This window comes from Triturus cristatus, chromosome 11 (assembly GCF_964204655.1).
Source record: "Triturus cristatus chromosome 11, aTriCri1.1, whole genome shotgun sequence".
NCBI classification, from domain to species: Eukaryota; Metazoa; Chordata; class Amphibia; order Caudata; family Salamandridae; genus Triturus; species Triturus cristatus.
The window spans coordinates 1005512665-1005540310 of NC_140594.1; the positions used below are offsets into that span (position 1 = coordinate 1005512665).

Sequence of the window (27646 nt, forward strand, 5' to 3'; positions counted from 1 at the left end):
AGTCTGTCAGTTCACTCCATGATCAAGCTCTGGAAGGACAGCTTCGCAGCATTCCTCTCCACCTGCCATCCAACAGTAATCTGGGTAGTCCAGGTTTTGCTTAATTGGCAAATATCCCTATCAGGGACGGTAACCTTTCGCTGTAGGCTTCTAAATGACCACCCCATCTCTTCCCACTTCTGCCACTTGAGCTAAACCCACCTCCTGCATTTATCTAGAGCAGGATGACCCACAGTTCCTTACATAAGTGTGGACATTTCCTAGAACTAGGAGTGAATAAGCCAGTAGGCAGCAACCGTAAGGCCCTTTTGTGCTCTTATAGCTGAGGAAACCTGCTGTTACCAAGCAAATAAGTTATTTAGGGGAGTTGTGTCTCTGAGAGGTAAACCTATACGCTACATGGAACTGCCTTACCCATGTTATTTTTCCATTAAATGAAATCCGGTCACTTTAGGTTAAGGTGGTTACTTTTCCATGTTTGGTGACGTGTAACATTAATGTAACTGTTTTAGTGGTAAAGAGGTTACTTTTATATAATAATGCTGGCTGACATAAGTTAGTACTCTAGACACATTCATTATTTATTATCAAGTTAATGCTGTTGCCATGCCACGCACTTTTGCTCAAATCGATCTGATTCAGTGCAGTGGGGATCTCATTGACTCTTATCATCTAATCGCTACCTCTTTACAAAACCCTGCTGCTATATGTGCACAAGTGCGATTCTACCTGCATTTCCATTTGCACAGAAGGTGGGCAATGTCAAGCAGTGTATTAGAAAAAGAAAAGCAGAACCCTTTTTATTTGGTCAAGGAGATGTACTCCAGCAGTTAACTACACCTACAGTCTCTTTACATTTTTTCCCCTCCTTTTGTCCCTATCAGTCTAGCTGTTTTTCTCCCACTACTCTTTTCTCAAGCATGTGGCAGGTGTGCCAGCTGCTAGTGTCCAGAGAAAACAAAAATGTTTTTACATGCGCACAGCTGTAGGGAAAAATTACAGTAGACCGTAAAAATGTCTTTAAAGCAGGCTACTTAGAGTAGCACTGCAGGGTAAACTCCAGTTTTCATCTTCACTGAACATCATGTCTGATCCTACCTCTTACATGAAAACTTGTAGTTCATCTTTGCACACTAATCAGTTGATCCACCTCTTTGTGCCACAATTAAATGATTGTAGAAAGTACATTTGAAAATTCCCAGTTTAGCATTTCCTCTGATGGCCAATCTGTAACATTTGATCGAGGTACATTTAGAAAGATTTGGTGTGCTACACAGTGAAATACCTTAGGTGCTCCCATCATGGGATCTTCATTCATATTCTTACAATACCATAGAACCTCTCCGCGTATGTGCAGAATTCTGGTGAGATATATTTTTTAAAATAAAATAACAAAAAGAAAGACAAATTCACAGGATTGCTGCTGGATAATCACAACCTTCATGTATCCAAGATGAAATAGTGCCACATGTAGTTAGCCAGCAGTGCCACTGCAACAGCGTATTGGCATTTAGAATCTCAGTTAATATTTGCGACTTCTGAGCACTGGGTTCTACACCTTTCATTAAAAGAAAATTAGATGGCTTTCTACATACATAGCATCAGCCTGCCTTTTAAATAACAAGATATTTATTTTAGGCCATTCATTTGCAGTTAACAGTGCCCAGTCATTGGGGTATGGACACCTCCCCTTTCCACTACACAGCACCTCACAAGAAGAAAAGTCACACTGGAGTTAGCAATTGGAGCCTTCTACATTCCTAAGAGAAGGAAGAACACCATCTCACCTCACAAATCCCAGAGCTGTACCAACCACGATAAAGACCATTCTGTGGATCAACTGCGCCTAGACCAAGGCCTAGAGCCACCGTACTAACAAGATGATTCCTAGCATGTTTATAGGACTGAATAATTCTTCCTTAGACCCCTACCTGCTTAAGGCTTTTCTACAAGATTACCGCTCATCTTATTGTCCTGTATTAATAAAAGCAGCAGCCTACCACTTGCTCAAATCTAGGCTCGCAGTCAACAGAAATCTTCAAAGACCCTGTAAAAACGAGTATTCCTCCCAGAGTGAAAAGGAGATGTAAGTCAGCAGACCACGAAAAAAATGTAAATTTGGGGGTTTGCACCACTTAACTATCTTGTTATGCACACTGCAAGGAAAATAACTTGTATGCATGGCACAGAGGTCATTCCACTTCCTGACATGGAGAGCATGAGGATTGATACAGTTGGAAAAACTTGTCACCAGTATGCACGCTCCCACTGGAAGTAGGTGAAACAACTTATCAAATTGTCTCCTCGAGATGCTCAGCAAGATTACAAAGACGATTGTAGAAGATGGGAAAGTGATCTCCAACGCAATCCTCAGGTGTGCCCTTAATGCAGTGGATAAACCATCTAAGCACCTGAATGAGACTTTGTTACACTATAATGCTTGGGTATAGTTGTCCATAATGTTGGGAAAGATCAAAAAAGATATAGATACAGCAAGGGCTTGTACGCAGCGAAATATAAAAGATTTGTATGTTACTGTATAGATTTTGACATTCAACATGTAGCAGTCGTGGGTTTCCTGCAAGACCAGCAGAGATCGGGGTTTGATAAAGCACAAATCCTTGTCGCTTCAGAAGCACTGTTCACTGTGCCTACACAGAAGTAAAAGCCACAGCCATCCTTTCAGGAAGCCTAGCAGCAAGAAACCAGGGCAGCACACAACCGGCAGATTCTGGGGCATGGGATGCTCAAAAAACAGAGGGCAGAGGCACTTGTGTTAACGAGCATTGACATACCCATCCTTCCCCTCTCTGATCAACCAACCTTATACCTCCATCAATAAGAGGAAATCTCAGACCAGTGGGTGCTCCCCACCATCACCCAAAGTTAATGCATAGAACTTCACACCACCTCTCCAAACATCTGAACCTGACAACCTTAAATTGTGCATGGTACACTTGGAGGAAGTAAATGCACTGGTCGTTAAAGGAATGATGGCTGTTGTGCCAACTATCAGCAAGGGCTTGTATTCTACGCTTTCTAATTCCTAATCCCCAAGTACGAGGAAGCACTGTGGCCCATTGTCAGTCTACGAGCGCTTACCTGCTACTTTACGTCGACCCATTTCAAAATGCCAACACAGCACAATGTCCTCCTATTGTTCGCTTTGGGATACCATATGGCCTCTCTAAATCTTAAAGAAGCCTTCATTTCATCTACCAGGTCACCATCTGTATGTCAGGATTATAGTAAGTGAAGTTCAACACTAGATCATAGTGTTGCCATCTGGGGTCACGTCGGATTGTTCACAAAATGTCTAGCCATGCTGGCAGCACACCTCCCAGGATGCTTGTTTCTGGTCCAGGGAGGACCTGTCTTGGCAGTTCGGGCTGGACTGTTCCCATGAGACACAGGGTCAAGACTGATTTGCATATAGCTGGATCCAAACTGGGGTGGCGTAGTGAGCAGAAGAACGATGGATTTAACCCAGATCTTTTGACTGGGGTTGAATGTGTGATTTATTCAGCATTCTGTCCATCATTTGTTTGGGTAGCACACCTCTGGCAGATTAACTTTAATTTCTTTTGGTACCTGGATAACTGGCAAGTAAAGGGAGCTAGTCATGCACAGTGCCTCACCCAATCCCAACAAACCATTTTGCATTGATTTATATCTTGGGATCAATGCAAAGATGAACATTTGTCTTTAACAAACTCTATTGTTCCTAAGTGCCACAGTCAATTCAATCACAGACAAAGTTCACCACAGCCCAGAGAGTGATGGCATTTCATATGCTTCTACCCCTTTCTCAGATGTTGCGACAGTGAGAGTAATAATAAAAATGCTGGGATGATGGTGCTTTAGTCCCAAGTGCAATGTTACAACAAGCGCCCCCTTCAAAGAGCACCTTTGCAGTCTGGTCACGACCGACTCTGGGAATTGAGAGGATCTAGCCTTGGTAGAGCCCTGTGTTCCGTAGAAACTGCAGAATGGAATGCGAAGAACGTTTTGTTGGACCGGTCATTCCTTGAACCACCACAGCTGATGACCAGCAATACAACCTCCACCCTCATGGGTTGAGAAGGTCCCGTAGATCTCGCAACCAAATTGCAAGGGGTCCTTGCAGTAGCGTTCCTCACGCTACAGTGAGTTGGGAATTATGGCAGTAGAGTTAGTCCTCAGAGCTTTTCAAGCAAATTTTACATAAGGTGTTTCTCATCGGAACACACATGACCACCATGCATTTCATCCAGAAACGAGAAGAAGAGAGCAGTGGAATAACAATAGGTACTCCCCCCTCCCCCCCCCCCCCGAGTTCCAGTGGGCCACCTCCAGCACTGTGCACAGGCGGCAGGCTTGAATGGGTCCAGAGCATCGGGTCCCCCCCGTCCATGTAACTTGCAGGGGGCTCTCCAAGTTTCATGGATCAATCAAGCTATTAAAAATTGCTCAAACAATCCGTTATTAGCCAATTCGCTATCCAGCATGCCTGCTAACAGAGCACCTAGATGGACGCACAACAACTTTGCAGTATTCTTCTGGAGCATCCAACAGCAACCTCACAAGTTGGAGATCAACTCCTAGGTTTTGAATTATTACTTCCAAAGATTTGGCAGACAAACAGTAGATCTGTTTGCCTCGTCTGAACACAAAATTCCCAAACCTGAAAATGAGGTACCCTCCCCAGCAGCCTATGAGCAATACCCTGTTAATCAGCTGGTAAAGGATATTTGCATATGCTTGTCCCCCATTAGCATGAATTCTATATGCAGTCTGGCATTCATGATGGTGATTCACTTTGCGCAATATGGGTGAGACAGCCATTGTGCTCTTCTACTAGACGTGTCCATCCACCCTCACGGAAAACCGCAACTTTACCCATACTTCGTGTCACAACATTAAGGCAGCTAATACATCCCATCTTCAAGACGCTCAGTCTTGTAATTTGCACTTGAGATCTTAGATTTCGGACACTAATCGCTTTCTTAAGAATATATGGATATACAAAGGAAAGTTGGAAATCGTACCACAAGGAAATGTATGCATCGGATTGGAAAAGGTCTGCACATTACTTAGAGGTCAAGGTAAAAAATAAATAAAAAACCTGGCTGTCACCAGTTGCACAATTTGTCTAATCCTGGAATCGTATAGCTTGGTGACTTTAGCTTTATTACCCTATTGTTGCAGGTTCATCTAGGTAAAACTTTGACTAAGTTCAATTTTCAAATGATTGTGGCTTCTAAAACATCCTAGACTTGTGTTGTTGAGTAGGCACCCTATTCTGATAGTCCTACATCTGCAATTCTTCTTTTCTTTTTTAAACTTCCAATAACATTGTATTACTTACAAATACACTACATCTAACAATGCCAATTTGTCCATTTTATGTTCCACATTTAGTTGTGTGAATACAGTGGTCATAATCTGATTTACATACCTCATAAGAAAACAGATCCATAGTTGGTCACACTCTGAGCATCAGGAAGATGAGTCAGTACCAAACAGGGCCATTTTGAGATTTTAAATTGCAATTCATTTGTGTTGAGGGCTGGATGCAAGGAGTGTTAGCTGCTACTTTTGACTATTCGAGGAAAGGATTATCTTTTAAAGAAACCACAATGTCCCCGGAAGGACTAGAATCAATTCAATTCAAAAAGCTTTATTCGACAGTATGTCTTAAAAGCACATTGGTACATAAAAAGGAACACAATAAATATCATAAAACTATTTACAAACTTTAAGAATCCATTAAATCCAATTAATTTCTGTCGAATGTGATAAAAACAATAAAATTAGCTGATATTTCACTAAACATAAAATGAATCTACTCTCACGAAAGATACTAATTGACAGCATATTGGGTAAGCATTCGAGTGCGTATTATCCAAGACCAGCTTAGGAACTTTGCCACAGCCACCGCTATATAAGGTGAACAATCAGAGCTCAATATCCTTAATGCCTCTTTACAATTTCGGGTTGCCAGCATAAGACAAATGGGTCTAAGCCACCTACGACGAGGGGCAGCATAGATAGGGCATGCAAAAAGGACATGGGCTACAGATTCACACAAATCTAAACAGTTATGGCATCTGTCATCTTTAGTTAGAGACCAGTTACTTGTAAATGCCTTAACTGGAAGGGAGCCAGCTCTAAATTGAAAATATAACTTCCGATCTAACGGCCTCTCAATGATGTCCCAATATGGTTCACATTTGGGCGTGATTTATGATCCAGAAAACGACCAGTTAGATTCGTTGAGAAGTTAATTCTATGAGACTGTCTGGATCATTTCCCAATATTTTTCTTTTATGTTTTTTTGATGGGAAATTTGATACGTCCAGCTTATACCATAGGATACTCAGGTCTAACTTTATCAATAGTGACCTAATTTCTTTTAACCACTGGATTTTGTGGAATTGGTCGGCCAGTATCACATCCTTAAGGCCCCGAGCATAATGTGTTAATTCTGGGGTCGTCCAGATGCGTCGCCAATACAGTAATGGACGCAGTCTGGCCAGGTCAGATATGTTCTTTCTACCCAAGTCCAACAGAAGCGGGATTGTTGGAGTACTTTGAGGCACACCTACCAATTTACGCAGAAAATAATTCTCTGCTCTTACCAGGCAGTTCTGATCCATAGAGGGCTGTGTTGACAACTTTCATATTATACACCTCAAGGGCGGGAGTGATTGGCCTAGTTAAGGAAGACCTATGTTTAAGGGATAGGACTCCTGCAAGTTGATGAAATTTTAGTAAGGCCATATCCAAATGTCGATTCCATCCCATATTCGTTTGTAATAAAAGGCCAAGATAAACAAAGGAATCAACCCGCTCAAGAGGTAGACCATTGAGTAAGATTTTACCCTTAAAAGAGTTAGTCTGGTTCAATGACATGAACTTTGTCTTTGAGATGTTAATCTCCAGACCACGCTGGTGGCAGAACTCCCCAAATGCATTAACGGCCTTCTGTAGGCCGCTCGGGGTCCGTGAAACAATTAAGGTGTCGTCTGCGAACATGAGAACAGGCACGCGGACTTCAGCCAATATGGGGGCGTCAGTGGGGGAGCTACCAAGATGTTCCACTATTCTATTTATGTATAAGGAAAACAGGGTGGGGGCCAGAACACACCTCTGGCGAACACCACGCTCAACCGGGAATGGTTCTGTGACCTCGCCCTGAGCCCCCCATCTGTCTCTCGCGTAGTTGTTCTCATGCAGGCGGACAAGTAATGTCAGAAGATCAGATGGCATAGACTCATTAGAATGGCATGGTCCTCAGAAGGAGCCACCAAACAGGAGAGGTGCAGTAGCAGAATATCCCCTTCAGTACCAATAGCAGGCAGAGTGAAGATTGTCCCTGAAACTGGAGCAAGGAAAGCTGCAGGGTCCTGTGCTGAACAGGCACTTGCGAGAACTGGGCATTACCAGCAGAAACAAACTAGATGAAGAGACCTCTGATTGCATTGTGATTGAACCTTTCCTAGTCTGGTCCTTCTAGCAACCTCTTAGTCATTCAAGTTTGGATTGTTAAATCATACTCCTTAATCTTGATTTACAGTCAAGTCATTTTTTTATCAATATCTGCTAAATGTGGAAGGGTTGTCAAGATGGCAAATGTATCTAAAGATAGAAAATCCAAAAATCACATGACCGGTAGAAAAGACAATCCAATATTCACATGCCCCACATGCTTGCTAATCTGAAAATGTTTCCTGAATGCGTTTTAGGGCCTTATTTATTGGTAGTTGTATTTGACCTTCATTTGAGAGCTGCAAGAAGTGTTCCCAATAACATAAGCACATAAGCCTTTCAAGTAACGGGCCATGTAACATTTTGTGTGTTTTATTTTAATACAAGTAAAATATATCCAATCGACAAGGTATGATTAAGTATGTTTGATGCTTTACACCTCTTAATGTTATTAAAGAGGGAGACACTTCCTTGTTGCTTGGGATATCTTGGTGTGCTTCAGTACCGTCAACTTTCACTAACATTGCTGTTTCTGTTTTGAGGCTGATGAAAAGAATGACGGAGTAGGCCAAGAGCAAGAAGCACACCATGATGACAACGGGAAAGATGAACATGATGAAAACTATGAGGAAGGTGAAGACGAAGGAGCTGCAGTTGGAAAAACTAATCGCAGAGCGGAAATGTGATATTTTGAGTGATGAACCACGTCCAAATGAACTTATGAAGATGCCAGTCTAGATTTTACCTACTGACCTTAAGATCTTCAATTCATGAATTGAAGTTGGACTTTTTGTCTGGTTTATACAATTCAGATGTATGCTTTATGCAGATTCAGATCTCTTTTTATACTAGATACCAGGTTCTTTTATATAGAAACTGCATGTAAAGAAAGGGACTTTTTCCTGTAATCATGCTGTCCTTATTTGATGGTTGTTTACATTTTAAGTTAGCAGCACACTAATTTCAAATTTAGAGCGGTTTCCGAAGAGGAGAAACTGAATAAGTTCATACAATGCAGTTCTCAATAACTTGCAGCCATACTCTTGACGAAGTCTGAATGGATGGACTGTCATGAAGCACGAAGCAGTTAGTGCCATTTGCAGTTTGCGTCATAACTCAGTTGTGCTGTTTGAAAGGACACTCAAGATCTGCCTAGTCTAAAGTCTACCTGTCAGATGATCATTAACTGGAAACCACAAGTTAAATATATGTGCACAGTTAGGTTTAACATTCTAACTTTTCATTTGAATTGCATAACCTATATTGCTTGTGTTGTTCAAAAGAGCATGTTTAGTAACAGCAAACTTCCTGCAAGCTGCAAGAAGCAGATTGGCTACGTATAAGAATGCCCTGGTAGGACAAACCGGTCTGTGGCATACCACAGGAGTACTGTAGTGGTAGTGCATATTTTTCAGAATGTCTTTCTTCTCAGATTTCAGTGCCAAACTCTTGAATTGGGATACTTGGGGAGTGAAGGTCAGCTGGTGGTACGTGCTTGAGTAATAAACCAGAGACAGTACTGCCTCTGGTGCTGTCATTAAAGCCCCTAAAATCTGGTCAAGGTTAACCAATATCAGGCATATCCTCATTTAAATAAATGCAGTGTTCAAGGTGAATTATTCTACAGGTGCAAAGTAGAATTGTTATTCAAGTTTATCTGAGGGTTTTATAAGCTTCTGTCCATATGGTCCTGCTCAATGATTGTGTTCTAGGTTCCCTTTGGCATTAAACCAGAAGCTTTCTCATATTGCTTGCCAAAAGCTGCCTAAATGCATGGGCCCCATTTTTTTTGTATTACCATCGGGCCCTCCTTGAGTTTCATTTTGCTTCCAACAAAACCGTGACATTGCAATATTCTTTTGTGCTTGACTTCGAACCTTTTTTGGCATGTATTGACTGAATTTCCTTTTGAGGTTCAGTGACCCCTTTTATAATGTCCTCATAATAGGTGCTAATATTGTGCAGTAGCCACTTCCAAGAAGATGGTCTTCAGCCTCACAATTTCTCAACCAAAAGCCCCCGGGAGCTGTCTGCTCTCCGATATTGTAAGACAACATGATATCTGCCTATGTGCCAGACAGACTGATTAATATGAAGGACCATGGCAAATGCTGAGAAGTGGGTGCGTCAGAAGATGGATCACCAAGACCATTCAAATTCCCATCTTCAGAAGCCTATAATGGACCATATTATTTGGGTGCAAATGTGGGATACGTATGTTCTCAGTTCACCACTAGACCTGTAAAGGTTGATTAATTCTAAATCAAAAAACTGATCATAATTTGGTATCGCATCTTATGCAGTGGTTAGTTGATCAAGGTTGTAACCAAGTAAACACAAGGGAATCAGAAACCCATATCTCTCCCTGATGCAATATGTGCAACAAGAGTAAGCCTTTGATTTTGCAGGCAGTAACTGGACACTTTTAGAATAGGGCAGTATTGCTGAAAAAATCATCCTGACCGCTACCCCCTCGCCTACATTTTTAACATAGGGTAAACGATGGGGAGTGAAATGTTGATTCATGTAGATCATTATCACAGATAAACATTTAGGTTAATTTTCTTGTCTTGCAGATGGGAATTTTGAAGGAGTCCTGTGCCTTGCATTATGTTCAGTAATGTCCTTATTTTCTTCTTGATATGAATGTCCTATTCGCATTCTTCATACAGACATCTTTTTGCATGTATTCAGGTAGTTCTTCTGCCATGACAATTGGGTACATTGATTATGCCTGAATCTTTTCCTCCTTTTCTGGAATAATATATTCATATTGAGTGCTGCACTTACACTTATGTGGCTAATATGCTTTAGTCTTATGTATAGTGTATTCTTGATGCAACAAAAACATTTTTAGAACTACAAATAGGCAGCAAAGAGCAAATCTTTCTCCAAAAGCTCAGATTTTGCAAGAAGCACTTTTCTGTATAGGTTTCATCATTGATCATATTTCAACACCTCAAATGTGTGTGTACAACATATCAAAGCCATGTCCCAGTAACTTAGTAATGATGTTGTCTTGCATTCTCTTTCTTTATATTTTTTGTTCTGATTGGCCTATTGTGCTGTCTAACCAAATGTGTTTCCTACTAGGAAGCATTTGTGTTAACCTGAATGTTTTGTCTTGAGGAATACTTTTATACTGTTTTTGGTGACAGTTCAATAGTTCCTTTTAAGCAAGCTCCCATGAGTGAGAACTCCGATGATGGATTGCCCCCCCCCCCCCCCCCCCTTCCTTCATCGCAGGGGCTGCAAGGTCCTGTCTTACACCCCTGGATGATATCTAAACTAGTGTTTCTCCTGTGATCACTGCATTTCATATTGAGAAACTATAGCAGGTAACTATAGCAGGTTTACATACCTGCTTCATTCACCACTGAGGATGCAAAATATTAAATGTATTAGTTATTTGGGCAAGAATGCTAATCATGACGTTCTACCTTTCAAATTGTTGATTATTAATAGGATGTTGACACTAGTCTACCAAAACTGCGTTAGTCCGCTTTCCAGCATAGTTCCTAAAATTCTAGATTTTCAGCACATGGACATCTTATAATGCTTCTTTTAAAAGTTTGTATTCATAGATACACACCCTGGCCTTGCATTTGTTTTCATATCCGAAATATTTCAATTGTTGGTGCAGTGCACTTCAGTGCCTTCCAATGTTTTAGAGCATTGCCTCAAGCAGCCGTTGTACTGTTTATATGATGAGATTGAAGGCACAACATTTATAGTCCATGTACATTTGTCTTCCGACTGATCTTTTACATGAATGTCTGTACATTAATGATAAGTTTTACAAAAATCCCTGTCCCAGCTGCACAATAGGTTCTCACTTCCAAACAAAGAGGGCAGTGATCCCTCCGCACTCTTCCTGCAAAATTACTTCCATTTTATTTAGTCTTGTTTAGAGAAGCCAGAGTCAACATGATTGACTTTTGTTTTGTTGCACTTTGGTGAAACATTAATGAGCAAGGTATGTCTCTAGTTCAGTAGAACATTTATGGTGAAATTGCTTTGGTAAGATTGTCATGGCCCATCTTTTCCTTGTGTTCTCTGTATATCTAAGGCTAATTTGTATTTACTTTGTGGTTCTAAGTAATGCTTCCTCCATTAACCAAAGACTTCCAGGGCTTCTGGTCTGCCCATGGTATCCCATTACTTTGACCATTAATGAAAAATCCTACAGCAATGTTGCCACTCTTTTAAGGTGGTCTCTATACAGCCACGTTAAGAAATAGCCTACTGAAAAAAGTCAAGCCATGAGACTTTCCATGGTCTATATGATTTAAACTATTGCTGTTCTTACAAAATCTGTCTTAACAAATGTGTTAAGACAAAAACTTAAAAGGCGAAATGATGCTGAAACCTTTCTATAGCCCATGGCTTTCACACTTTTCTTGTTTACCCCCTTCATTCCTTCTCGCTGCAGCCTGTATGCTGAATGAAGCAGTTGCCTTTCAAACTCCTGAAGTACTTGACACCACTATGTCCTTGCCATTTTTCAGCTCCATGCTGTTGCACGATTCCCTCTTCTATTTCCACTATCTGTAGACAAGATGAGTTTACATATGCAGCCCAGGGCTGGAAATAGTAAGTCACACATTGGAATCTATCAGCAGACACCAAGAACCATTGACAATGGCAATAATGTGGCAGAATGTTTTTTTAGACTCCAATAACCCATCTATGTCAGTGGCAAAATGTTTTTCACAAGTACTTTGGTTCTTTTTACATCATTTGTTTTTCATTTTAGTCACATGATATCTTCCCCAGCCTCTATGTACTTAGAATGTGTGTGTCTTTTGTGTTTCCTGGAATGCCTTGATCTTAGTCGCTAAGGTCTCTGAAGCCATTCCCTAACCAGTGATGTTACCAAATTGTGCATGTTCTTGTAAAGTCTGTTTTTCCTTAATCTTTCTCGCTACCTCTCTAACTCCTGACAACCTACAAACAGGTCCATGATATGCACTACATTAATTTATCTCTAACATAGGATGTGAAATATGTAGCCCCGAGTGGGGCTCTTTTGAAACTTTGTTTAACTTGTTTCTCTTTGAGGGGAGATAAAGGCCAGGTCCTCAGTAAAGATCAAATAAAACTTAGAAACAGGTACTAGAATCCAGTGAATTGCCTTTCTTGGAGTTCATTTCTCAAAGCAGAATTGCTCGCCCCCTAAGTTTTCTGTACATGAATGATATGTAGTTTTATTCCTGTTTATAAGAAATGCAGATTTTTGCATTGATTACATTTTGTAGACTTATTGCTGTCTGCGTTTTGAGATTTCCTTAAATAACAGTTGCATAATGTATAAACATGTTTATCACTGTAAAATGTATAATATGTACATAATCTCCAGAATATAAAAAATATTTTGGTAAATTAGTCTGTATTTTTATGTCTCATTTACAGAATGTAATTACTTGAGGCTTGAATATGACTTTGGTTGCAATCAATAAAACTAGAATTGCAGGTCACTTCTTTTTATATATGACTTCTGGTTTTCTTTTTAACCAGTTAATAGTACCACTGGTTTGTATGCGATGCCAGCCTGTTAGCCAGTATTGGCCAGCTAATAACAATGTACTTAGCAGCTACATACATTTTTACCACAGTTTGAAATCCATGCTAACTTTCACAGTGTGTTAGAGCTGATACTTCCACATTGGCAGTGCATTTCTGTGACTTAATTTGCTCAAATTCAAACTGCGACTATCTGCAATAACCAATCTTCTCCCATGAATTTATGCATGAATCCACACTCAGTGTATTGGGCTTTCTTATTTTAACCACTGAGTCCTTTAAATATTGTAAAAGAAACGGGCGATAACAAACATGCCTATACTTTTTTCAACTACTCCAGTTTCCTGATGCACTTTTAGTCCACTACCGGTACTAAGCTTTACTCTCACTTTAAGCACCATCAATCGGTGAATGTTTTAAGTTTTGTAATACAGTTCCTGCCACCTCTGGAGCTATAGGTTTTGTGTTTATTGTATGGAACTGGATTCGCAGTGTGTACTTCCAGCCAGTTCATCTTATTGCCTTCTTGGCTTAGGATCAATAGGGGAATGAACTAGTTGACCATCATTTATCATTCTCTGGAGTCTGATCTGTTCAGCTGTGGCTTATCTCTGGGAGTGTAAATGGTTGATGTACCGGTGGTTAGTATTAGAATTTAAACCACACTTTGTTAAAGTTGAGATGAAAGTCCCCATTTGATCATTGTGCAGTTCATGTTTTGCCATGAAAGTGAACTGGCCTCTTCATCTTGGTGGTGAGAAAATCTGTACTGGTTCATTCACTGATGCCTATCCATCTTTGACTATAGATTGTTTTTTATTTTTTATTTTTAGGCATTCATACGCTTAGCCTGATTAGTCAAGGCAAGCATGTTAGGTAGTCTGAGAAAGCTCATAAAATCACCTTGCCAAAGAAGCATACTCCTTTGGGCTTCCACTCTCCCAAAGAGTGAAAGGCACATATGTTGGCATCAGTAGTTCAATTCACTACAATTTTCTTAAATAACAAAACTTCCCTTTGTGAGTACTTTCCTTTGTGATGAGGTGATGGAACGGTTTTGCAGTAGGGATACAATTATAAGTGAGTGACCAGCATCTACAGAACATCCCTGGGACACACTTCTCCGTTCTTGAAGTCCTTTATGATCTTATGTAGAGTGCATAATATTCTGTGATGCTTGAAGTGGAGGTGAATTTTGCTGCTTGGAAAATCTGACATAGCTTGTTCTTATCTAGCTAAGGCCCCCCCCCCCCTCCTCCCGAGGCATCAAAATGTTCCTCAACGTTTGTCCGTGCTAAAAAATAAATAAAGCACCATGGCCCATAAATATTAAATGGAGTACAGTGCCCACTGCCTCTGTCATGGCTGCACACTTACTCCTACGTTATTAATCCCTGTACTTGGAATGGGCGTGGAGTGGCATCCTCTTTCACTTCCTTGCCCAGTCACAATTACACACCTGCTGGCTCCTTTACATTGAAAGATAACATTTATTGAGATATGTTGTTGTCTCCTGGGCAGCTGGATAAAACTGCATATTTTGTTTGCCGTAAAGTTATGTCTTGGTGCGGCTAGTTTCAGCTTTGAAATGTAAGAAGCATAAACGTCCTTCACATCAGTGTGTTTATGTTGCTGAGAAATATTCCTAATCGACCCTTTAGATGTGTGTGTGTGTGTGTGTGTGTGTGTGTATATATATATATATATATATATATATATATATATATAATCTGTGTGTATGTAAATATAGTAATAGTTAGGACCTACAACCTTCATTAGAAGTTTTTTATGTTTTGTTAATAATTTTGATGCTGTTTGACAAATCTTCTCAACGTTGAAAACTAGTTTGCTACTCACTTCGGCTGCTGTCTGTAAAGTGATGTGGTGATTCGTCAAGCAGCGGCCAAGAAAAAGGGGGTCCCAAAACGTGTTTTTCCCCCATGCAATTTCTGATAGGGATTTTAGACACATCTACAGCCTAAACAGAATTACACCAAATTTGGCAGAAAGTTAGATCTTGGTCCAGAAAGATCTCATGTAATTTGGTGTAAATCCGTTCAGTAGTTTTGGAGTTATTGAAGAAAAAATATTTATGTATATCTAGAGACGTAGAGGGTCAGTGATCTGACAGATCTCATGCTGAGATCTGATTGTCTGTCACCACTTCAACCAGTGGTGGCAGCTATCTTGGGATTAAGACTCAGCTGAGTCCCAAGAAAAAAACATTAAAAAAAGACAAGGGTGCAGGGTAGGAATACACTTGACCCCCCTAGGTCTGGTGCTGGGGTCTCACAAATGTTTACAATATTTCATTTTCAAGCAGATTCATGGAGAATCCCCATGAACTATTTAAAAAAAAAAATGGTTTTCCACGCTGGTTTAGCCCCCTTGGGCGGGCCATGTACCAGGGGAATTATTGTATAATGGGCAGCTGAACCCCTCTCCCCCAATAGTGTTTGGGACCTAGGGCCCAGACATGCTTTCAATAGTGAGTGAGACATTAATAAACCTGGGGACCCATCCCCAAAGGCTGACTTGCTATGTCCTGGGGTGCCCACATCCGGGGGCAAAGCACTTTCCTTGCCCGCACTGGTATGGGCAGGGAAACCTGTTTGTTCTAGCTTGGCAGGAACTATATCAAAGCTCCCACCATAAGCTGGCTCCCTGTGGGCAGGAGCATGAAGAATGCTTCTGCCCTTTAAAAGTGGACTTTTCATCCGATTCCCTGCCCGGTCTGAAACGGGTAGGGAAAAAGAAGAAATTATTGCTCACACCCGCATTTTAGCTGCTCCCTGCATGCAAGAGCAATGCTGGCTCATGCTAGAGGCGGGGAGCGGATGGGGCTGCAGGGGCCTTGGGACTCCCCTGCAGCCCCCAACAAATAGACACAAAACTATAGAAACTTGTGCCCTAAGGTAACAATGACTTGCGCCCTCTCCATGCACTGCTAATTATCCCACATCAGTCATGCCATCTTCTATGATATCATTGATAATATCAATGTAACATTCCACTAAAATTATTGAAAACTGAATGGCGGGCACGAGTTATAGGTTTTTGAGATAAGTAGAACTATAACTGCTGAATTTCGATGGTTTTGAGTGTTCTATCGGAACCTAACTATAACGTCCCTGTAACCTTTGTTTTTTTTCTGTGAATTTTTATTGAGATATATATATATATATATATATATCATTTTCATTTCCAAGCCTCCCTTGCATCAGAGAGGCAGCAGCACTCCACAACTTTTAAAATCCTTTAATTATACAGCTCAAAAGTCCTAATATATTTCGGTCATCATTGATCTTCGTCAGAGGTGAGCCGGTAACATCGCATGAGGGGCAGAGATTTAACAACAAGTCAATTAACTACCGTTTTTGTGGGCGCCCAGATGGGTTGTAGAAGTGCATCTTGGTTCTTGCTGTTTTGTGTCCCTCTCTATTCCGATCCCCCAGTGGATAATGTTTCTATTTAAATTTCAGGTGAAGTTGTGTCTTGAACGAGCCCACTTTCAAGGCAAGTAAGAATATATATATATATATATATATATATATATATATATATATATATATATATATATATATATATATATATATATATATATATATATATATATATATATATATATATATATATATATATAGTTCAATGAAAGAACCAAAGGTTGCGGGGACTTTCTAGATGGGTTCAGATTTTACACACAAAACCATAGAAATGCAGTAGTTATAAGTTAGCTCATGTAACTATGGCTCGCCCCTCCCACCATGCACCGTTTTCTCATCAATAATTTGACTGCAAATGTTGCAGTGGTATCATAGATGATGTCGTGAGTGATGTAATATGTGGGGTAATTAGCAGTGCATGGCGAGGGCATGAGTTATAGTTACCTTAGGGCACAATTTATAGTCACTTAAGATAACGAACTGCTGAATTTCTATGGTTTGGGGTATGTAAAGTCTGAACCTAACTATAACGTCCCTGTAACCTTTGGTTTTATCAGTCAATTTATCCAGTTTTCTTAATGCTCTTTCCTAACTAGAACGTCCCTGCAAGCTGGATGTGTGCAATGCTCAGTGTGACCTGCAGCCAGGCCCTGCTCCCAATCAACTATAGTTGCCGAGCCACAAGCTGCGCACTTCCTTTGGTTGCAGTGCCATGCCCTGCACCCAAACAGCCATGGCTGCCTAATCCAAACTATGCATGGTCTAACATGTACCAATTCTGCGCTGTGTGCTGCCTTTGACCAGGCCATGTGCACAACCACCTTACGTTATTTGAAGCAGGGTATGATTTCAGGGAATGTCTGACCTTGGACTTGGCTTAATCTGCTAGCTGCCAAATTTCTTGCAGATTCAATGAACAGACATTAGTGAATGATACTCTAAGTGCCCTACTGCTATCTTCATCCCAATGGATCTGCTTCGAACCATAGATAACCAGTATTAAACTAAACATCTGCCAAAATGTGTATGAATTAACAGTGGGCAGTAAATAGCAAATGAATGCCTTTCATCTTTCCCTTGAAAACAGTTCCCCCTTGTTCGGCCTGCACGAAATTGAGAATAGCAAGAATAGGATACACTTGCTTAGTCTCTGCCAAATTTTGTGCAGATCCATCAGACAGTGACAAAGTTAGTAGTAAACAAGAATGTTTGACACCCCCCTAAAACTCTTCCCCCCCCCCCCCACTCATAGGATCTGAAATGCCTGCACTGGGTGTAGCATTCCCCATGTATTGCCAATTCATCAAACAGTGTTATAGTTATTAGAAACTGAAAATGTCTTGCCTCCGCCGATGAATTGGCACAAAACCTGACAGGCCAATGACACACCAAGCTTCTATCATATTTTGTGCAGATTAATCACACAGTTCCAATGGTAAGAAATGCTGTTTGCCCCCACCCTTTTTGTACCAAAAACTGCTTTTATTAAGAAGAGACTAGGCATTTCCAGCATGTGAATTTCCCAACATTAAGGTGTGCAACCTGTTTTCCCAGCTTCTTTTTAACATAATCCCACCACCCCCCAACAACCCATCCTTAATACACACAGGCCATCATGAGGTATAACGTATGGGTGCCCCCACCAGCTCCAGATCAACATTATATATCTATGCATTCAGTTCACATACACATACATGGAGTCAATAGTTCAGGTCAAAGGTCCTCAGTCTGTGCAGTCTGGTCAAGCAAGCTTCAGTAACGAAAAGGTAATCAAATAAGGGTTGCCAACCTCCTGAAAGACTTTACATTGGTCAATTAAGTTGTACATTATTTTTCTGTAACCACCATGGTCCAAAGTTTGACATGCCATCTATTCAGCATAAGAGGGTTTGTGTTTTTTCAAGTCAGCAGCGATTAGTGGCAGCTGTTGCCATATTGTTCACTGGTATTCTACTCTCTTCAACCATGTGTTTCACTGATGTCACCCGAAGTCCCAACAGTATCACTTCTGAAGGTCTTGTACAGGGTATCCAATGATTTGCTTAGCCAGACTAATTATTTCCTTCCAGAAATATTTCAATTTAATACATGACCAACATATGCGTAGACTGGATAGTCTTTGTCTCCACGTCTCCAAACACAACCCACTTGTGTTTGGCTGTATTTCTTTTAGGCTTCAAGAGTTAGGTATAAATTGTTCATCACTTTGTAGCCTGCTCCGTGGCTTTCTTTCTAATAACCACCTCTTATATCATCCTACAACTTTTCTCATCCTTGATTGCTATTATCCTACCCAGTGTTTCTCCCATGTTTTCTGGAATCCCCATTTTTTTCCCCCTCTCTGCCACCCAATCTTCAGGCGTTTGCATGAATTTGAGGTAACTGAATTGGATTCAGAACATGTCATTATATATTTTTCAAATGCTGCTCCCTCAAAGGGTTGGCAGGTCATATGGTGCTGTTGCACGTTAATCTGTCTTATTTGACGAGTCTAAAATCTACCTTACATTGTGGAAAGGAATTCATATTCATTTTTGAAAGCAAATATCATAATGTTAGAAAGTCTCCTTTCTTAGTATCTGAAATGTACCCCTTTGTTGCCGGTGTAAAGTCTGGTGAAGGGAAATAATTAGTGATGGATTGGTTGTGAATCCTAGTTTTTTATCCAATGCATCCAATGTTTTCATGAATGTACTGAGTATGTCACTTGTATATGCTTTTCTGGGCCTAGCATATTTTGGCGCCATAGAGCATCCCAGAGTAGTCTTCCCATCACACCTCTGTCCGTATGCAACCATGTGTCCCACCCCTTTTTACCTCTGCACCCCCTCCCTTTGGTGTGTTTCTATAAATTTCAAAATACTAAAAGTAGGTTAAACATGGTAAGTCTATGCTAGAATTTGTGCTGATCTAGGAAACAGTGGCAAAGTTACCAGTATATCAAATATATTTTTCTTCTCCCCGTGAATTTTCATGAAACCAGCACGGGGTAGCATGTGCTTACTGCTTGTCACTCTTAACACAGATTGATCAAACGGCACCGAAGTTTTAAGCAAATTAACAGTTTTCATACCCACTGCCTCCCAATAATAATCCCATTTTTGCTTACCACAATACTTGTCATACCAATAGAAAACGAATCATTCCTATGTGCTGCCAAAGTTTGTGCAAATTCATCACACAGTGACAAACCTATTGACAAATGCACACTTTTATTTTGCCCCCACCCTCTTTTATAAGTGGGCCCCTCTTAATGGATATGCTTAAATTCAAAAATACCAATAGTACTAAGCATCTGGCAAATTTCACCTCGAACTGCAGCTCTATCACTGTGCAACTCCATGCAAAATGTTTGCTAGCTGTGAGCGCGCACCCACCAGCTACACTGGGATCCTCCTTCACTTAGGTGCTACCACTGCCAAGCACCTAAATTCACCACTGCCACCTCTACCTAATCCCAGAGCCATGGTCACCACACCGGCTCAGTAGAGCTGGAAAAAAGAAGATGGCAATGAGCTGGCTCAGGTAGCAAAATCAGCAGTCAACCCAAGGTAGTAGCATGCCAAGTCGCTTCCAAGACTCCAATATTTCAGGACGCCAGACATCCAAGGTGCAAGCTCTGGGCCGCATGCAAGTCTATGTAACCTTGAATTCGTAAGTTTGACTTACATTAATTTCATGTAGATTTATCTTAGGATCTTCTGGGAAACTACAAAATATGGGGAAACATAGAGGCATACACAAAACACAAGAGGAGATGGATATAAAAGTGCTGACACTCTACCCCAGAGTATCTGTCTGCTCTTGAGAGGTTCAGATACTTTCACATTAAAAGCTGAGAAGAAGTGAAATTGTCACTTTCAGTTTAAAGAACTGCAGATACTGGGCACACCTATCCATGAAAGCACAAACCAGATGCACAGAAACAATTCTAACATGTGCATTCATCCTTCCCTGCCCCTCTAACAGGAAAGCCCCAAATCTGTCTGCAGTGGCCCAGCATGGTGGCTTTTATGGTGCTCTCACCCCTCCTCAGCTTCTTATTCAGATTGCCTAACAAAAGTGGCCAACATCACACCATCTGGTTGCTAACTTGCTCACTGTAGCTGACTGGCCTAGGTGAGTAGGGGAGCCATTGATGCTGAGCTGGCGGTGCAGGTCCCAGCTGTGCCCTGTTGGGCTTGAGGCAGCTCTTATTAGGCAGCTGGAGGCCTGGAGACTGCTGCTATTCAGTCCATATTGTGATTGAGACCCAACCCACCCAATAAGGTGGGGTGTTTGGAGGTGAGATAATTATAAATGCACCCACCCCCACTCTTGAAGGGTTATTGGCAGATCATCATATGGGAGGGAGCTGCCACTCTCTGTAAGTTAGGGCAAAAGGTCTTCAGTTGTGTGTGCCGAATGACTCTCAAAATGCAGAATACAGGGCACACCATTCCTCAGTCTGAAATTAGCATGTGTGCATGCCAGTGTGTATGTTTGTTTTGTGCATGCGACAGTGTGGTTATACACGACAGTGCTTGTGTGTCACACTGTTTGCAAGTGGATGTTCCACTGTGTCTCTGTGAGTTGCTCACTTAGTGTGTTTCTATGTGTTAGTGACTGCGGTACTGTGTGTGGCCCTCTGTGCCTTCTATCTGTCGATCTAAAATTAATGTGTGTATATATTGAAGATATCACCCAGTGGTGGTTGTCACTGGGTAGATAGGTAGTTAAGACCCCTTTTCTATAGGAAAAGCTTTTTTTGATTTGCTCATCACTTTGGCGCCATTTGTCGAATCTTCATGAAACTATCCAAAGCGGGCACATTTCACCGTGTCCTGGGGGACCAGATCCCCCAGGATATGGCTGTTTTCTGCCCAGGAGAGAGTGGGCATCCACTACTTGCGCTCTGCCAGGCAGGAAGCACAACTTTGATCCAGATCAGTCTGGAGCAGAAAAAGAAACTGCTCCTGCCCGTGCTGGAGTCAAGTCATGGAGCCTGCTCCCGCCAACACCACAATGGGTGCTGGCTGAGAAGACAAACACACAAACATGGTTGGGAGGCTGCTAACAATAAGTCTAACTACTGGCAATTGCTCAGGGTAACACTACATTGTTAAATGTTAAATGTCACTTGTATAGCGCCTAATTACCAACGGTCTCATAGCTTGTGTGAAAGTTTCAGCCTAACACCAGTTATTACTTGTCATAATGCCAATTTGATCAAAGCTTATCTTGCCCAAAGAAAGGCCTGCTTGAACAAAAAAGTTTTTAGTTTCTTCCTGAATGGAAGGAAGATAATTTCCCTTCGCAAACTTTCCACCAGTCTGTTCCACAACTGAGGTATCAGTTGTGAAAACGCCCGTCCACCCATAGTCGATTTGTCAAACCGTGGACAGGTAAACAAGTTTGCCTCGGACGACCGTAGGCACCATCCCAGAACATATCTCCTTAGACGGTCCTTAATATAGATTGGTACTGTCCCATACAGGGTCTTCTGTGCAATATATAAGCCCTTAAACCTAATCCTCTGCTTGATTGGAAGCCAATGCAATAGTTGCAGCAATGGTATCGCATGTGACCGCCATGGAAGCTTGAAATTAAATCTTGCTGCATCATTCATTACTTGGAGCTTACCAATCAACTTGTCTGGGAGTCCAATATATAGCGCGTTTCCAGAGTCCAGTCGTGACGCAATCAGTGCCGCCACCACAGTTCGCATTGTTGAGAAAGTGCCAACTTATTGTCCAACTTAATACTCAGACTCTTCACAACAGGCATCGTTGTGGCATTTTAACTCCTGTGGCCAAAAATAATTTGTCCAGGGATTACCACCTGTGGTGAATGCTAGAACCTCTGTATTATCTGTGTTCACTTTAAGCGAGTTAGCTGTCATCCAGTTCATCGTAAGCCTAAGTATGTTCAGTGCACTCGACTGTGCTTGCTTAGAGTTATCAATCCGAAGTTTCTATTGAGAATCATCCGCGTAATTAAACAGTTGACAGTCCATTTGTGCCAGTGCCACCCACCAGTGGCTGGAGGTAAATATTAAAAAGCAGTGGTGATAAAGCGAAGCCCTGGGGAACTCCACATGAAAGTGCTTCTTTCCTAGACACATAACCACCCAGCTGGACCTTTTGAGACTGATCCTTCAGGAAGGAGGAGATCCACTGAAAGGCCAGTCCTGTGATTCCCTGCTTCCGAATACGGTCCATCAACGTTTGATGATCCACAGTGTCTAGCACGGCTGTGAGGTCCAATAAGATCCGCTCTGAAGGCTTATTCTTATCAGCTGCTAACCGAGAGCATCACCAATTCCGTGCTGTGATGTGCCCTGAAGCCAGCCTCCCAAGTATGAAGCAACTGATGTTCTTCTATGAATACAGACCGGATTCTGAGCACATGCTGATCCACAATCTTCGCTAGAAAAGGCAGTCTAGATATTGGGTGATAGTTCTTTGAGTTTTTGGGATCTGCCCCTGCTTTCTTCGGTAGTGGGGTTACCATGGCCTCCTTAAAGCTAAGCGGAACCTCCCGGTTGCCAGAGAGAAATTTAAAAGGAAGAGCAGTTCCACCCCCACCACAAGGAATTCCATTTTGAAATCCTTAGGTGGGCTGGGATCTTCTGGTGAGTGTTTTAACTATTGCCATTAAACGTGCTGAGGCGTCAACAACAAGTGGTGGGTACACTGAAAGCTTCTCATCCTGAAAGTCAGGCGCCTCCACCACTATCATAGGACATGGACAGATTTGGGTGTTACTTCCTTCAATTAAGATATTGCTAACTTTCTTTAAGATGAACTTCTGCATCTTATTACAGATCTGCAATTGCCTTCCACTGCTTCCATTGACTTAGTTCCCTCAATACCTTAAAAGTCTCTTTTTGCCTATCATTTGCCTCTATAATCCTTAGCTCCTAGAATTCCGCTTTTGCTGCAGTGATTGCCTTTTTATATATGGCTAGCATTGCTTCATATTCCCTTAAGGCCTCCGGCTCATACTGCTTTCGCCATTTCCTTTCATATTGGCATAATTTTTGTTTCCTTTCTCTTAGCTCCGAGGTGAACCGGGGGCCCCCTTACCTCTGTTCCTTACTCTCTCCATACAGGGGCCATCTTATCTATGGCTTCTTGCATCCTTCCTGTAAATCTCACGCTCTCCTGATCTATGTCCTCAATATGTCTCCCTGGATGCATTGCCTCTTTTAGTGCCTCCCCAAACCTGGTTCCCTCTATTTTGTCCCAGTTTCGTACCGTCTGCCAATTTTATTGTTGGTACATTGGGCAACTGGGCAGTGGGATTGGGATCCTGATCAGACAATGATCTGACTAGCTGCAGGGTTCAATCCCTGCTATCTTTGCAGATGGCTGAGTTGTCCAGATTGGATCCAAAGTATGGCCATTATCGTGGGTAGGGGTCTCCACTAGCTGTTGTAGCCCCAGCATAGTAATCCCCTCTCCGAACCTACTCGCCAGAGGCTCTCTTGGTTCCTGGTCCCAATGAAAGATAAAGTCCCACTCCACCATAATCTGTTGGTATCTAGAGCACAAATCATTGACCACTTCCATACACAGGTCATTAAACAATGGAGTAGGCCGGGGAGGGCGATAGACTACCACCACAACCATACAGGAGGATTTTAGTCTTATTTTCACCCCTAGGACCTTTGCCCCATTCAAACTTTCTGCTCCAACCCCCTCTGCAGTCAAATGCCTCTGGCTAAACACCGCCACCCACCCTTCCCGCCCTGCCGATTATGTACCAGGATATCGTAATCTGGAGGTAGAGCCGCCACTATCTCAGGCCCTGAGCCATCCTCTAACCAAGTTTCCATTACCTCTAAAATGTCTGGCTCTTCTTGCAGCAGCGAGAAGACTTCCAGGCTGTGTTTCTGCAACAACCCAATACCAAGGCCCTTAAGCCCTTCTCTGGGCCTTCCTGCCATCAGGTTTAAATTACCAGCCCCGCACCCCTTACTCTCCAGTCCCGTTTGTCTCCTCTCTGCCCCCCCCCCCCATCACCAATTATTAAATCATCCACCCTTAACCTCCCTATCACCTCCTTATGCAACGTCTGTAGGCTGTCCATACCTTACCTCTCAACTTCCACAATTTCTCTGCTGGATAGACTAGCCTTTGGCCAGGGGTCCTGGCCCCTGGACCCGGTCAGACGCGGACAGGCGCAGATGGGCTTGCCTTGGGCGCGCCTGCTGAGCGCATCTGATACACATCCGCTACAGCCTCCTTAAGTTACCACACCACCCACCAATCAGCCTTGCTGTTTAGCAGCTGAGTCACGAGAAGCTAGACCGCTCACTGGCAAAAACCACTGTGTGCCGGGACCGGAAGGGCTAAAAAAAGCCTAGAAGCCCAATTGCTTCCACACAAACATCCCCAACATAAAAACGATTGGCTCGAGATAAAACACGCTTAGGCAAATTTAAAATACAGTTTGAAAAAAACCTAGAGTCATAAATTCAGTTAGTTTCCAATTAAAACACGTAACCACTGGTGCTCATTCTACATCCTACCTTATTGTTCTTTTTTTCACCCTACCACCTCAGTTTGGACCCAGCTCCCAACATAAAAAAAAATGCATTGTGGTGACCCCTTCCCCTTTCATTTTGGACCCAGCCATATGCAAATCAGTCTTGACCCTGCTCCTCATGGGAACAGTCCAGCCCGAACTGCTAAAACATTTATTGATGACTTTTTGTTTGCAACAGTAGGTCTGTGTTGCAATGTACTTTACACATATGATTCCTTGTATAGTTATATAGTACTATTGGTCTCCATTAAGGAACTTTAGAATGCAGTAAAGTTCTGTGGTTGTCATGGGTGCCGTGAAATTCAATCTTTGACAGTTGCAAGTAGCTGGCACGGAGAAAATTCATGCTCTATCTCTACTCTTAACAAACCACATTGCTCATTAACTTAGTGGTTGTGATGTTCTTTACAACATAATTTTGGCGACTAGGATGGGACCGAGGTCGGCTATCTGCAAAGTGTTTGGTGCAGGGTGAAGGCTGTGCATAGTAGGGGCTCTACCACCTAAGGGGGGGCCTAGGATGTCTAGAGGGAGTGCTCTCTACATAGAGGGATTGTGCACAGGATTAAAAATGTGTGCAGCAGAGGCTTACCCACCTGTGTCCGAATAATTACTCTTATGAGGTTGTCTAGTTGCTGGCCTTAGGACTCTGCACACTCTACCATTGCTAACCAGTGGCAAGTGTTTGTGCTTTCTCCTTCAAACATGTTGAATTGGCTTGTACCCAATTGGCATATTTCATTTACTTGTAAGTCCGTAGTAAAGTGCCACCATCTGTGCCCAAGTCCTGTAAATTAAGTGCTACTAGTGGGCCTGCCGTGTTCAAGGGACAAGGGTGACCCTACCCTCACAGTACCAGGGTATATAGTGTACATAGAAAAACAGTGGTTCCTGCGGACAATATGAAGAATACTTGATAGTGTATATGCACAATGGCAGTTACTATAGGCAAAAGGATGCTAAGGAAGAAACCTTCAGACACAATGAAATGAGAAGACCAAACTGTGTATACAAATAATCCGGTATATTTGAAGTAATATATATGAAAAAGGCAGATCAATTGTGCTCAGTGTCCCAATTGAACATAGAACCAACAAACAACAAGCATTGAAAATGCAATAGGTCTCGCCTTTAATTAAGTTAAAGCCATTTGCTTTGCTAATGGTATTGTATAGCAAAGCAAATGGCTTTAAGTTAATAAAAGGCGAGACCTATTGCATTTTTAATGCTTGTTTTTCCTTGCTTGCACCAAGGCACTGTTTGCAGTTTGGCTCGGGAACCCCTCTCTCTAGTATCAGAGACCTCATATTTGGAAAAGACATGTTTTTGCTGTTTCCTATATTTTCTTCAGGATGAGAGTGAGTTTTGCCTCCTTGCAGTTTCAAGGAAACCTTTCCTTTCCTACGCACAACACGCGAGTTTCCCAAATAAAGGCATAGCAGTGTAGAATACAGGGCCTGGGTCCCCACTTTCCCCTGACCAGGCTACTGGCAGATTCTGATCCATCAGGGACGGTGGTCTGAACTATGTAGAAGGGCCAGTCTTTAATTCCAGCCTTTGGTCACTCGTCCTGAACTTGGCTAGCATATGTCCAAGAACTGTATTTACTGGGACATCTAATGAGTGATGTCACAATAGCTTTAACATGCCAAAAGTGGCAATAGGATCCGGTTTAAAAGAGACAACTTATGGTTAAAGTAAAAGCCGATAGGCGCAAAAGTGGAAGAAGGTAACATTATCCGGAAGCTTACATCTCTCAAAAATACAGTAACGATTTTATTCCTCATGGCAGGTTGGTGGTTACTTTTTCCTCTTCACGGTAGTAGAGTTTTAAAATGTGATACTCAGTTCACTTCAGCTAGGACTTTTAATCTTTGACAGCAGCTGGGGTGACGGTGGAGGTTAAAGGTTTGCTGGAGGAAAGCGGTGCGTTCTACAGCTCAGGAATTTGAATCTCTGCTGGACCAACTCGCCCTCTCATCCTCCATCGTCGAAATACTGCGTGCACTATTAATACTTAGCAGTGATAGTGCAATATATTGATTTATTATCGGCACCTTTTTCCCCAATAGAGCACGATCGACTCCACGTTTCTCCACGAGGATATACGTATTTACAGTCTGACCTTTGCATTTTATTAGGGGTGGGCGGAATTTGCGAAATTCACTTTCGCAAATTATCGCGAAAATGTTAAAAATCTCCGCAAACACGCGGAAATATCGCGAAGTAGCGGAAGTTTTTTCCCGCCCGTTCGCGGTATTATCTGCGTGGTCGCGGCTCGCCAACTTACCCATGCGGTTGCTCGCGGGCACGGCCATCTTGTTTTCACTTGTCTCGCGGTGCATGATCGCGAGAAGAAAGACGTGATCGCGCGACGCATGACGTTACTGCGGGCGCGAACTGTCGCGAGACAGCGCAAATGGCTACCAACAATCCAACATCTCGTGGAGAATGCGACCGGATCGGGAAAACTTGTCGGCGAACGCGGGGATTCAGGTAAGGCGATCGCGCGCACGCGAGAATGTATTATTTTACAGCATGAGCAAGAAACAACTTATCGCTAAGCTGCGGAATGCGGAAATTTTGACATTTTCGCGCTTTCCGCGGAACGCGAAAATGCCAAATTCTCGCAATTTCCGCGAAAGGAACGGAATTTTAGCCCAGGCCTACATTTTATA

At 42.2% G+C, this 27646-nt stretch overlaps 1 protein-coding gene across 2 annotated transcripts in view; it reads left to right on the forward strand.

Annotated features, from left to right (window-relative positions):
* Positions 1 to 12957, forward strand: part of GOLIM4 (golgi integral membrane protein 4) — a 311354-nt gene extending 298397 nt beyond the window's left edge. For both annotated transcript variants that reach the window (XM_085635164.1, XM_085635165.1), the window contains one exon: positions 8013 to 12957. In XM_085635164.1, the coding sequence (XP_085491290.1) occupies positions 8013 to 8156 (144 nt within the window). In that variant the 3' untranslated portion in view covers positions 8157 to 12957. The remainder of the gene's footprint in view (positions 1 to 8012) is intronic.
* The last annotated feature ends 14689 nt before the right edge of the window (positions 12958 to 27646 follow it).